This window comes from Anser brachyrhynchus (assembly GCF_964034855.1).
Source record: "Anser brachyrhynchus genome assembly, chromosome: 17".
NCBI classification, from domain to species: Eukaryota; Metazoa; Chordata; class Aves; order Anseriformes; family Anatidae; genus Anser; species Anser brachyrhynchus.
The window spans coordinates 11640026-11653408 of record NC_137710.1 but is presented as its reverse complement, the minus strand read 5'-3'; the positions used below and the strand labels follow the sequence as shown (position 1 = coordinate 11653408).

The 13383-nt window shown below is 49.3% G+C and overlaps 2 protein-coding genes across 12 annotated transcripts in view; one reads left to right on the top strand and one right to left on the bottom strand.

The window, feature by feature from the left end:
* CIT (citron rho-interacting serine/threonine kinase) overlaps positions 1 to 13383 on the bottom strand; it is a gene marked incomplete at its 3' end in the record, with an annotated part of 121251 nt that overhangs the window by 95380 nt on the left and 12488 nt on the right. The window contains exon 1 of one of the 8 annotated variants that reach the window (XM_080559101.1): positions 930 to 1129. The exons of the other annotated variants lie outside the window; for them this stretch is intronic. Of the gene's footprint in view, positions 1 to 929; positions 1130 to 13383 lie in introns of those variants that run through there. 8 annotated transcript variants of the gene reach the window in all.
* Positions 1153 to 13383, top strand: part of BICDL1 (BICD family like cargo adaptor 1) — a 54294-nt gene continuing 42063 nt past the window's right edge. For 3 of the 4 annotated variants that reach the window (XR_013940303.1, XR_013940304.1, XM_080559139.1), the window contains exons 1-2: positions 1334 to 1823; positions 6400 to 6615. Coding sequence is in view for 2 of the 4 variants with exons in the window: in XM_080559139.1 (XP_080415265.1) it covers positions 1449 to 1823; positions 6400 to 6615 (591 nt within the window). In the remaining 2 variants the exon portion in view is untranslated. Of the gene's footprint in view, positions 1824 to 6399; positions 6616 to 13383 lie in introns of all 4 variants that reach the window. The other variant, XM_080559140.1, reaches the window with a different exon arrangement.

Genomic DNA, 13383 nt, shown 5'->3' with positions numbered 1-13383 from the left:
AGGGCAGTGGGATTCCTTTAAAAGCTGTAGTACTGTTCATCTCGCCTTCTGGCGAGTCCCATTTCCAGCAACGATGGCCCCACTTGATCGCAAGGACAAAAGCTCTAACAAAATCAGTGCCTGGGGAACTGCCGGGAGATAAAGGAGGAGTCACCTCCGGGTCACGGGGGGCGTAATAGCCAACGGTCACCATTGCAAGATGGGTGCCAGCAGGATGAGCATGGCACGAGGTAGCGGGTCTCCACCTGGGTTTTGGACAGCAGGTGCTCGCATGACAAAAAGCACCACTGGCATTAACCACCGCCACCAGGACAAGAGCCAAGAACAGACAAGTCCTGCTAGCTGGGCTGTCGGGGCGCACCCCCCACGGAGGGCTAGGTCCTGGTGGCAGATGGCCAGAGGGAAGTCTGCATTCCCCCAATTCTTGCTCTAACCGTTAGGAATAATCTGCAGCTCTCCAGGGACCTGGGTCTGACATGAGGCAGGAACCAGCCATGCTAGAAAACTGCATCAGCCCTCAACCGTTCCAGCCAAAAACATCCTTGGGACTGATGCGTTGGGCAGCTGCATGCAGATGAACACGGTCTAAGTGAACCCTCTGTGGAGAGAAAACAAGCCCCATGGAAGTAGGGGCTAGAAGTAAAAGCTAAAAATTTAACTGTTTTTTTCAGCAAACCTCCAGGAGTCAAAACCACAGCTTTCTTGTCAAACGATTCTGTTCAATCACTATCAATCAGAGCCCCTCCTGAAATTAAACCACCAAGAGAAACTGAGGAAACAGTCCAAGCAGACGTAATGATGCACACTTTTACCCTGCCTTGCTCTGCCTCAGCCTCCCCTCCTGTGGCAATAAGTAGTGCCTGGATCAGAGGGGAGAAATGAAGTCAACAAAAACAGAACTGAAAACCAACTCCATGGAGCTCGGTTACCTGGCAATCCTGCCTCCTCCCGGAGCCGCAAGAGCTCTGAGCACAACTGACTACGACTCCCAAAATTCCCCGAGGTCGCTTTGAAGGCAAATGTTCTCGGAGAACATCCAAACCAATCTGAAATTGAAAGCAAGCCCCGGTGGCTGTTGGAAGCTGTAGTCAGCTCTCCAGGGGCGAACTACCGAGTAGAAAGGCTTGGAGAGCTGCTCCCTGAACCAAAAGAGCCCGGCAGGCAGCAGGCAGGGAGCGCTGTGCTCGACCTTCCCAGTACCTACCCGGGGGGGCTTTTCCTCCCCGTGCCCTCACCAGAAGCAGCCAGTTGGGCACCGTGCCGAAGCCCCGCTCCCTCCCCAACCCCTAAAGGCACCCCAAAAGGCCGATGAGCTGGGGGGCTGGGGGGGGGAGCCGGGAAGGCGGGGGCCGGCGGCGGCGCTCCCCGCCCAGCAGCGGCAGCCGCGGGCCGGGCGCGGGGGGCGCAGCGGAGCGGTGGCGGCGGCGGCGGGGGAGCCTCGCAGGGCCATGTCGGCGCCGTGCCTGCCCCTGCCCGCCGCCGGCTCAGCACCGGCGGAGGCGGACAGCGCCGGAGGCATGGAGCCGCCCGCCGGCACCACCGGGACCGGGAGCAGGACCGGGGCCGCCGGCTTGGAGCTGGCCCTGGAGGAGGAGCTGGCGCTGCTGGCCGCCGCCGGGGAACCGCCGGAGCCGCCGCCCGTCGCTGCTGCTGTCGCTGTCGCCGCCGCCGCCGCCCGGGACCCCGAGCTGCTGTCGTTGATCCGGCAGAAGGAGAAGGACCTGGTGCTGGCGGCGCGGCTGGGCAAGGCGCTGCTGGAGCGCAACCAGGACATGAGCCGGCAGTACGAGAGGATGCACAAGGAGCTGACCGATAAGCTGGAGGTGAGGCCCCGCGCCGCGGTCCTTTCCCCGCCCGAGCCCTTCCGGAGCTCCCTCTGGTCGTGACGGGGTCTAAAAGCAAGGGAGCGAATTAAAAATAACCCCCCAAAAGCCCCGAGGCCTGGGGGAGAGGCACAGCACAGCCGCGCCGGCCTGCAGCGCCCCGGCCCCCCGGCTGCTTTGCCCCAGGCCCCGGGCGAGGGCACGGCCCGGAGCCGCCTCGAAGTTGGGGCTGTGCAGCAGCAGCGAGGTGCTGGGCATGTGTCAGCCTCCTGCTGGAGCTGAGGCATTAGGCAGGGCAGGAGATAAGCCCTGGTGATACAGCCCTGCTAGGTGGTTGCTCTGAAAAAATACCTACAGGTATGGAGATGTTTAGCTCAACCCCCGGGCTCCTGCCATTTATTGATTTTAAGGTTGAAATGGAGCTGTTACAAAGAAAAGGACTGGTGCTGGCAGCTGCTTTTGGAACAACTCTCTTGCACGACTATGCACAACTGTCACCCTGCTCCTTTTTCAGAGATACTCTTGAAATTTTAATCCCTGATACTGGGTACAAGAAAAAGCCTCACCTTCCTAGAGAGTTTAAACAATACTGGGTTAACATTCAGATTTCAAGTCCCAGCCCCAGACCCATTCTTTCTGCACAGCCCTGCATATTTCTGTGTTCATCCCTCACGGACTTTCATCTCTCAAGTTCAAGAGGATTCATGAAATTAATGTATGGCCTTTGTTCTCAGATCATCTTCTTCCCAAAAGGGGAAATTTCTCTCTATTATTGAACTCAGCACTTCACGCTGGCTGGTTTCTTTCTCTTTGCAGGGAAATCTCTGCATTTACTATTCTGGTAGAAACAATAGTGAAGGTGACATTTGCTCAAATTGTTACTTAGCAGCACTATTTATCAGATTAGAATTTCTCAGAGTGTTAAAATGTGCTGGAGTGAACGTTTTCAGGTTGATCTTTAAGCAAGAACAGACGTATGTGGCATTGTGCTGACGTGGTTCCCCTGATGAGTTGGAGTAAAACCTTTCCTACCGTTAAAGAAAAATGCACAACTTCAGGCGCTTCCTGGGCTGCTGTGAATGAGTTCTGGCGACTCGAACACCACTCACTGTTTGCAAAACGTAAAGGTGAAAAGGAGAGGGGAAAACTAAGAACTATGACTTTGGAGTACTTTAACATTCCCCAAATGGTTCCCTCCACTCTTCTGGGCCCATTTAGAAGGCGAATGAAGGGGTGATGAATGCAGCCAGTTGTTTACATTTTTCATCTCACTACTGTAGCTCTAACTTTCCAGTTGAATAGCAGATTCCTGTTTTTCAGGCTATGCATCTGATAGGAGCTATCTGCTTACGGGTCAGGTTTTTTCTGCTGGGTTTGGCAGATCCGAACTGTGCTACTTCACACACACACAAAACCCAACCTCAAATGTTAATATTCTGTAACACAAGCCCTGTAAGACTCACTTCTACAGATTAAACGTTGGCCTCCTCCTGTTGCCGCTAAAGTAAACAAAATTTCACAATAAGCTTTTCAATTTTGGAGGAAGGGGGAAGAAGGCCCCACGTGTTACCTCCATCCCTGCACTGACAGCTTTCTCAAGATAACCAGAAGCAAAACTCAGATGAAATCCTTGGTGACAGTTGCACCTGGTGTAGCGGTGTATGAGTACCACTTAGGAAAGATTTCCTCCCAGGCAGCAGCTCAGAGTTGGTTACAAGAACTCAGTGAAGCCTCTCCAGTTCCCAACAGCCAACGTGCTGGCCTGTGCTTCTGGTACTTTGCCTCAAGACGCTGCCTTTGCAGTGTTGTCACCACATTGTTGGTGAGAAACATCTCTTTTTACTCTGTGCTTAGGTTTGTTCCCCGTGGCAGTGTGCACACGGGACACAGATATCTGCCCATGGCCACATTGGTTCTAATTCTGCAGGTGTTACTGAAGTGCAGCACTCCTACCATAGACCTACTCTGGCAGCTTTCACTTCAGACCCTGAATTCAAATTTGTTTCTAAACAGAGTTGAAGTCCTGTAATAAATTCTGATATGTAATCTCAGTTTTATCCTCTGCAAGCGACTAAAACAGTTAATGCCTTGTTCTGTTGATACCGAGAAGCTTGCCCCACCTAAGCATTTTTCAGTGCAGACCCTCTTTGTCAGCTGGGAACTCCTCCTTGCTCTCAGCTTGTTAAACAAGGATCAGCCCAGCTCAGTCAAGTCAAAGAAAACCTGCTTTTGGAATTAAATACCTTCTAAAAAACAGTTCCACACAGAAATCAGCGAGCAGCTGGTGGACAGAGATACACTTGTAAAACATGAAACCCTCCTACTGAGGACAGCAGTTTGCCCTGTCATCACTACATACCAAAAAAAAGCTATACAGATCTGCAGCTGTGCAGGTGCTGGGGTGAGGGCAGGCAAGGGGAGACTGCTGCAGAGAGAGGAGGAGGCAGGAGGGATCGGTCAGCAGGTGTGGGCTGGTTGTTCCTCCCTCTTCACAACAGCCTCTCCACACCCCACTGCACCCTTCCAGTCCCTCCATGAGAGAATAAACTGCGAGAATAAACTTGCTGTTCCTCGCCTCCCTCCAGCTCCTGCCTGTGTGATGGCTGCTTATTGGAGCCGTACGTAGCATGGATTTTCCCTTGCAGTAAGGCCCTAAAGTGGTTTTTAAATGATTGGCAAGGCTTACCAGTGGCTTCTAAATCACATTTGAGTATGTCTGCGTGCACCAGGGAACTTCAGCTGCGCTGCTGCTCCTCAGCAGGCTGAAGTTTCATCTTCCATTTAGAGAAGGCCCTGGATCTTTCTGAACGTTGCCTAGCAGTGAAAGAGACAGAGCTGTAAAACCCAGCATTTCTGTGTGCTGCTGAAAGCGAAATTGTGGCTGCTCCAGCCACACTTAGTTGTCATAGGCCTGGTGCTAGGATCTCCTGCCTACCTATTGCATCAAAAATAATTATAACACTATAATACTGCTGAGTGTTTTCAAGGAGTGCTCTTTCCTTTAGCATCTGGTAACACAGGGAAACATTTTTGCTTTGGGCTGTTTTTTTTTTTTTTTTTTTTAAATCAGCCTTCCCTCATATTTGAGGGTTTTCCAGAAAGTCCTGGATTTGTGGAAGAATTTGGAAGGGCACAAGCAGGGTGTTGCTATGCTGGAAGGAATCTAGAAGCTTTGGGGATAAGATCAAGGAACACGGCATCTTCTGCAGGGCAAAAGAGGTAGACGATCAGTGATGGCACAGGCCAGAGGCTGCTGGAGAAGTGCAGAGCGTTGACATTCAGACTTGCTCAGGAAGGTGACAGAGACCCTGCCAGGAGGCTGTGTGTCATCAGCAGTAGGTACCCAGGGGAAACAGCCACCTCACAGCCTAACAGGCAATAAAAAGCCACTTCACATAAATGCAGTGCAATTTTCCTTCCCTCCTAGCAGCTTTATTTTCCCCTCCTAACATAAGCATCATGGGGATTGCTCACTGGGGGATGATAACCTCAGAAAAATGGGAGAGTGCTGCCAGTGCTGGGCCCAGTGGGTTTCTGTTTGCTGAGGCACATTCCTAAAAGGCTCGTGAATCTGGTGGAGAGTAACCGCAGGTTGTTCTGGGGGACAGAAAACAAATGACAAGGAGAGGGCTCCTGCTCTTCTTGTTTCCCCGCTGATCTTAGGACACCGCCATGTCCCAGTCTGTGACCATTCAACAAGTACGAACATGGCTTCAGTCACCAGGGGAAATCCAAGCTCAGATTTTCAGAGCAGAGATTCTTTGAAATGGGCACAAGAAATCTGTTTTGACCTGATTTGCAGCTCTGTATCAGTCAAGCCCTCATTTTACTGAGCCTGTAAAACATCCAGAAGTTCCACCAGCTTCATGCTGTCCCTCATATTGCAACCAGTCCTAAACTCACCAGACCTGAGAGTTGTTCCTGAAAAACCTGCACCCCAGAATAAGCACATGCAATGAAACTACTTCATTATATCCATCGCCACCCCAGAGGGGACTGTATCAAACAACAGAATTACTGTGGACTATCAAACCACCAGGCAACTAATTAGGTCAGGAATAGAAGGAGCAAATGGATAGATGATTCAAGTGTTGTTTGTAAGACCCCAATGACAAGAAGGATGCCTCATCTAGGTTCCTCGTCATCAGGAAAGATACAGTTTGTGTAATTTTGACTATAAAGGCAATTTTTAGAAGAATTATGCCACTGCCCACTGAAATACTGCGTTGGAGTTAACGTAGGCTCTGCTAAATCAATTGGCCTGCCTGACCTATATTTTCCACTTATTGACATGCAGCCTGCTTTACCCTTTTGGCAGTTGTTTCAGTAAAAATTCAATGCACTGATCTACAGAGGCCAAGGACAGGCCACGTGCTGGAAATGGGAAGCAAGTTTAGTGCCTGTGACCTGTCCTGACGTGGGATGGGATTGCCACCTCCATGGTACTAGAGTGTAACAATGCCATTCTCCTTCCTGCAGGAAAGGAGGCAGTGCTAAGCACGAAGGAGGGGAAGGAGGCAGCATTCACTTCTTTCCTCCCTTCCTAACCTCTTCTTCCCTCTCCCCTGTTATCTAGCACCTAGAACAAGAGAAGCACGAACTGCGGAGGCGATTTGAGAACAAGGAAGGAGAATGGGAAGGAAGGGTGTCTGAACTGGAAAGCGATGTGAAGCAGCTGCAGGATGAGCTAGAGAGGCAGCAGGTTCACCTGCGTGAAGCCGACCGTGAGAAGACACGGGCTGTCCAGGAACTCTCCGAACAGAACCAAAGACTCCTGGACCAGCTCAGCAGGGTGAGTCGCCGCAGCATGGCGAGGGCAGGCACCCAGCCGCCCCGGGAAGGGCTCGTGGCTCAGCTCTAAGCAGCCTTTCTGACAAGTGAGTGGGAAAGATTGCTTAGGGAGAGGAAATGGTTCTGCATCTACGCAGATTACACCAGTGCGTCTATAAAACATGCTGCCTTTAAACTGAATTTTACACCTTTAAGGGGTGTTGCGTTTCATGTTTTGGGAGTTGAGTGGTCATTTAACGCATAGATACCGTATCCAAGTCTGCTTTACCAAATCTATTTCTAAGTTTATGAGTAGACTAAACAAATGTAAAACAAGAAAAAGACTCATCTGTGACAGGAGAGGCTCTTTGCTGGCCTCCCTTTTTTGATATCCATTGTTTATGAAGTTTTTAAATTGAACATACTGGGTTGTTCCAAGATGGTGTGTCACTACAAATAATTTCACCATGTTTAGATGTGTGAGAACCTCCTGAAATTCCTTGGAATGGCATGTTTCAGCAAAGAGCTTAGCCTCTGAATGAAAGAGGATTTATAGTAAGGCTGCTACAAATCAGCCTAATTGACTGGCTGCTTCCAGCACGGGTTTCTTTCTGAGAGCAAAAGACTTAACAGTTGCTACCTCCTCCCCCAGAAGCTGACCTGTCTTCTAGAATTAAGAATCTTGGTTTTTTCTCCCCACTGAACAGTCGGTACAAACCATAATTTTACTGCTTGAGAACAGTTACTGCAACAGATGAAAGCATTTTCTCTCCAGTTGTATATCCCCTAAATTGCATAGAACAAAGACACGCACCACAGACTCATGCTGAAGAGGCCTATGTAATGGTAGGAGAGAATATTTCAGACCAGATTTGGTCAGGGGTGGGACTCGGGGGCTGACACAGATGTTTCTTAAGGGAAGGCCAAGAGCTCAGTTATAACACTAGGACCTGAAGACTGAAACTGGCCTAGCACACAGGTCTGTTCACTTGCTTTTACGTAACCTGAGTGCAGTTTTCCTCTGCCTCTGGAGAGAAGAGGTCTTCAGTATAATGCTCTGTACTGGCACTTGAAGAAACCATCCCTCAGTCTGCTGTAGGTTTTCTTGTCAGCCTCTGAAAAACAGTCACTTAGTCTGGGGATCTGATTTTTACAAAAAATATTTCCTTAGCTCAAGAGAACTGCTAAGTTTATGAGGGCTTTTAAAGCACTATCTCCCAAGTGTAGCTAGAGAGATCTTTCACCTCTTCTCTGGACAGAACCTCTCACGTACAACATGGGTAAGAGGTTCAAGCCAAGCCCTTGTGTTATGTTACATTTTTATCTGGTGCTCAGGACTTGGCTCCCATCAGATTTGGTGGCCCTCAGGGATTTTCTGTGTATGCACGATTTCCATCATTGCCTAGGAAATGTAAGATTTTATGGTCCCAGTGGAAGCATAAACTAGAGACCAGCCTAGAAGGTAGAAGAGGAAAACCAGACAGCTTGCTTTGGGCTTTAAACAGCATGGGATTATCCTCACATGACACTCCAGCTGCAGGAACCTCTCATAGCCCAGCTGCTCAGAGAGCCTCTCTGCAAAGCCTTGTGCAAAGGAGCCACCAAGTTAGGTCTTCCAGCATGCAGTGGCAAAGTATAGCTTTTGTTCCCTTAGCTCCCTATTGCTGCCAGAAATAATCTTAATCCATTCACTGCAGAATTACTGCATCCCAAAGTTGCTTCTAGGTGCTGCCCTCGCTGCTCCAGTCCCACCCTGCTCCCAGCACTGAGTAGGGGACAGTTGTTCCACAAAGCCAGGTAAGGCAGAGGGATACAGGTAGCAGCTTACACTTGCTGAGGCTCCTCAGCCAAGATCAGTGCTCACCGAATCTGTCACCTGGCTAAGAATTGCCATTAACTCAGGCACAGCAGTGGATATAGATGGAGCATAAATAGTTTTCCTAGAGCTCTAAGAGTCTGAGCAAACTGAAGCCAAGTTGGGAATGGTCTGTTGTTGTTCAGCCAGGGCTTTGGTTGAGGCTGTTAAAAAAATCTCAGCATTACATTAGCACTTGATTACTGGGTGCTTGTTATCCACATTTGCTGCTCCATGGTGCAATTCCATTATACTTGTCTAGTCTCTTGTTCTGAAAATGTTACATATGTAATGCTTGAGGCAGCAGTAGTGCTTAGACCCTGGCCATCCACACAGCTCTGGCTCCTGCTACTACTTAGACTTTCAATAAATAAAAGGACATACAGCTGTGTGGACACTTGCCTACAGCCATGTTACCGTAGCCTGGAGTCTTGCTCAGGATCATGAACTGAGTACTGGCAGAAGACAAACCCTGCAAAGAAGCGCTATTTCGGCTTCTGTGAACTTCGAAATGTTGCTTTTATGCTCTCTGCATTCCTGGTTCTGCATTTTGCATCTCAGTGGGTTGTTTGGGAGGAAAGGGTTAAGAGAAGCCTGTGATAAGGCAACAAAAGCCTCAACTCTACCCTTATCCACCACTGAACACCCTGCTAGAGGCTTCACTCACAGGAGGACAGAGAAACGTTACTCTCTGGTATGAGACGTTCTACATGAGATAGATACTACCTCTTTAAAATTGAATTTCTGTGGTTTAGCAATTAACAGCTCATGGCCCAGTTTCACAAGACATGAGCATCTCTCCAGGGGAAGGCATTCCCTTGGCACAAGGATCTGTGTGTCGAACGATGGGCTCAGCCTCACGACCTACTAGCCCACATGGTCCTGCTTGCTTCTTTGGGAGTTCCCAAGCTTCAGCCCCTTTTACCTCAAAGCAGGGCAGCATCCACCGTCTCCATCATCCTCCTTCCTGCTGCAATACTCTTTTGCTATCTAATTAAGCCTGTGGTCTTTTTTTTTTTTTAAAAATAAGTACCTTCCCCAGAGATGAAGGGCCAACCCCACACTTGTTTCCCCCAGTCTGAACCTGGGACAAATGCTAACCAATCAAGCATGCGTTCCCACACACCCACACAAGGGTAGCAAAGGGACCCAGAAAGCTCTGCCTTGCAATTCAATCGTGGGACTGAAAATTCCATCCTCGATTCTGGCACTGACTGGTAAGGAAAACTCAAGGATAGGGATTTTAAGTCTGTTCCAGTCTCTAAAAATGGCAATAACTGTCTTGCCTTAGAGTTGCCACAAGGCTAAAATAAGGGCTATAAAATGACTTGAGGTCTTCAGATGAGATGATCATATAGGAGAACTTTACATATCTAATAATAGTAAGTAGGTTATAAGCAACTTTGCCACCTCTTGAAATACGGTCTTCAGCGTGGTTCTCTGTTTCTAGCAGAGCAGAAACACTGCCCAGTTACAGCAGCATTAAACCACATGGAAGTGAGGTGGGATCAACTGGGAGTTCAGTGAAAGACATGACTCAGATGCTGAAGATCAAGTTTAAGATCTCCACAGTAACCTTTTTTTTTTTTTTAGTTTTCTAAGTGATGATTAAAGCCTGTTCTGCATGTTGATTTGATTCCCTTCCCCCGTCTCAGCACAGCAAAGCATATAGGAATTCTCAGTAGCGCGTCCGTACCGAGCCAAACACTGATTTTACAGAGGAGAGCTGCAGAGCACATACACCAAGGTACACACTGCTCACCATAAACATTCCAAGTACAGGAGGCAAAGCACAGTTCTGCTGAGAAAGTCGTGGCTTGGAATTATGTGTTTTGTTTCCAGCTCCTTCAGTCTCTCCCATCTGTTTCAGTTCCTCATTTGAAAAAAAAATCCTACACTTTCTATCCTTATAAGTTCAAGAATTATGGGGGTGGAGCCGCATAGGCAAAGATCTCCTCTTGTGTGTGCTCCCAGCCGCTCTACCACAGCAAGTCCTGTCCCCACCTTTGGGCTTCTAGGAGCAACGAATACAACAATAACAAGCAGCCCTTTGCCTATAATGATGCAACATATTACTACTTTGTCAGGAAGTGAATGAAAAAAGACTTTCACACTGTTTCTAAGTGGCTTCACCAGATGGCTTTCCCACACACTTCCTGCTACCAACCCTGGGCTCCCATAGCTGTTTGCTGCATGGAGCTTGGGTGAGAATGTATCCTTCCAGTTCAGTTGGGTTTCTGCTATGGTGCACAACACATAAGGAGGTAATTTCACAGTGTCAGACTCAGGTAGGGTGTTTTTTTTTGCAATGAAAATCTCTTTTGCAGCGGCAGGAAGAAGCGTGTCATCTTGCACTGCTGAAATAGCTCTTTGTGTTTAGAGAGGAACACTCAGCCACCGCGGCGTCCCTCCGAGGGACCCTCAATCACCAAGTTCATATATTCGCTCAGCATCTAGTGCCAGTGCGCTGCTACAAAGAATGAGGTGTTTCAGTCAGTCCCTCTGGTACAGCAAGATGATGATAGGCCAACCCACAAGTCTCCAAAGGAGGCTGGATTTGCTAGCCCCAAACCTTCCTTTCAGTAATACCGCAAGTGAAGGAGATCTGTTTCCAGCTCGGTGCTGTAACATGCAGTACAGCTTCACAGCACAGGCAGACTTTGATTTGAAAGAAACATTTTAATTCAAGAATGAAACAACTCTATTATATTCTCCTTTCCAAATCAATTGTGTTTTAAATACATCCTTTGGTGGTCAACACCATGCCTAGAAAAGAAAGATGGCTCTTCTGTCAGTTATTGATTTGAAGAGCTTTTTCTCAGCATTGTTTATTGAGTCTATCAGCATAGGAACAACGTTGGATTTAAGAAATCCAGACTAATCGCTGAAAAAGAAGTTACTAGAACAAGCGTGCTGGGCAAGATTCACTGCTTTTTCCGTGCCAGAGATCTGTAGCCATTACACTATGAGTTAGCTTGCCTTTAATTCCTTATTTCATCTGTACAGGTGCTTAATACAAGCCTCCTTACAGTTGTTTATTGAGTTGTCTGCAGTAACCCAGCACGGCGTATTGAGAAAGTCCATGCTTAGCACAGAGGCGAGTAAGTCAGGCTCAACTTAAACACTGCTTCTGGGGCTTTATTTTTTAAACAGAAAAGCATCCTGAGCTGACCAAAGCTCAAGAAGAGTTGCTTTGACTAGCCCCACACTTCAAGGTGCATATCAGTCACTCCACTGAATTCTTTGTTGTTGTGTGGTTTTTTTTTTTCCCCCACCTGAAAACACTCACTGGAGCTACTCAGAGGGATTTTGTAGAGTCCTGCAGAGCAAACCTTGATCAGCATCACCTCTGAGCCGTGTAAATTCAACATGGCAGGGCGACTGCACAAGAGAAGGCAGCATCCCTTTCTGTTGAAGGGGACGAAGTACCTGTTCCCTCACAGCAGCCTCACACAGCACAGGGCTGCCCATGCCCTGGGGCAGGCAGACACCTCTTCCAGCACAGCTCTGTGCCTGGCACAAGGCACACTTATCCTACACGTGGCGGGGTGAGTGGGAAGCAGATCTCAGCACAAGCCAGAGCCAGACACCAAAGCTATCAAACCTCCTGTTAACCACACCAGGCACCCTCCAGCTCCCTGCCCCTCTGAAGCACCAGCAGATCCCAGCACTACGTAACCAGATCCCCAGTCGCCTGCTGAATACTGATTCCTGCGCAGGCAGGAAAGGCTTCCTCACTCCAGCTACTTCTCCCCTAGCAGAAAGCACTTGTTAATAATTCAGCTTCGTGCCACATCAGGGCTGGAGTGCTGAGGCTTTCTATGCTAAAGCTGTAAATATAGGACGTGACTGCAGCTGCATTTTCTCACCTGCAAAGTCCTACAATGAGATGATTCAGTGCCCTAGAAGGTAATGAAGACACATCCTGAGGTCACTGCTCAGTAGTGCTCACTCACCAATCCATCTGGAGGAAGGAAGACAGGCAGAAAGAAAGGCTCAACCCCCTGGTGGCAGCCTGACCAACCCTGCAGCACCCATTAACCCCACTTCAAGGCACCTAGAGCTCTGGGAACCAACCGGAACAGGGCCATCCAGACACCAAGGCATAAATGCAAACACCAAAGAATTCACGCCAGCAAAGGGGGAATAACGCCCCCCCAGAGGGGTTGCTCAGAGGCTTTGCACCTACCCATTTTAGGCAAGATCCTTCCCTTCCCTTGTGTCCTTTGGCTAAAGAACTAGTGAGCACTGGGGGAATAGTCAGAAAGCTGCATGCAGAGTAAAACAGGGGCACAGACTGTTACTGAACCACAGTGCAAAACCCTCCTGAAGGAAAGGGTTACAAATTACTATCGAGGTGAAAAATGGCTACTATGAAGGCAGCAGAACTACACAAATCCCTGTTCATGGAGTAAAAAGAGAGCATCCATGGGGCTGGATGGGACGTCATCCTTCCTAGGACAGCAGGACAGGCACCCCGCCATCCCTGGGGACCCCTCGGCAGTTGCTTGGTGACGGTACACCACATCACCCGGTCGCCATGGCGACCGGGTGTGATCCTACTGCTTGTGATGCGGGGACAGTCGGCAGACACGCAAGGAGACGCAGTTGTGACGTCGGAGGCAGGCGGGCAGCGGGGGCCATGGGCTTGGCTCACTGCCGGGACATATCCCCGGCATCCACCACTTCACCCCCTCGCTGCCTCCCCTGTTCACTGTGATTTTTCCAAAAAAAAATTCACCCTGGAGATCTCCCGGGCCATGGCAGCCCTTTGTTCATGCCACCCACAGGGCAGTTTTTGAGCTGCTGGGGCAAACGTTTTCTTGTCTTGGTAAGAAGAGCCTGTGTGAGCAGGTGAACCAGCCTGTGCAAGGGTGGCTGTGCCATGGCTAGGCACCATCCTGGGCACCCTCCCTGCAGGTCCAGCTCGGGGGG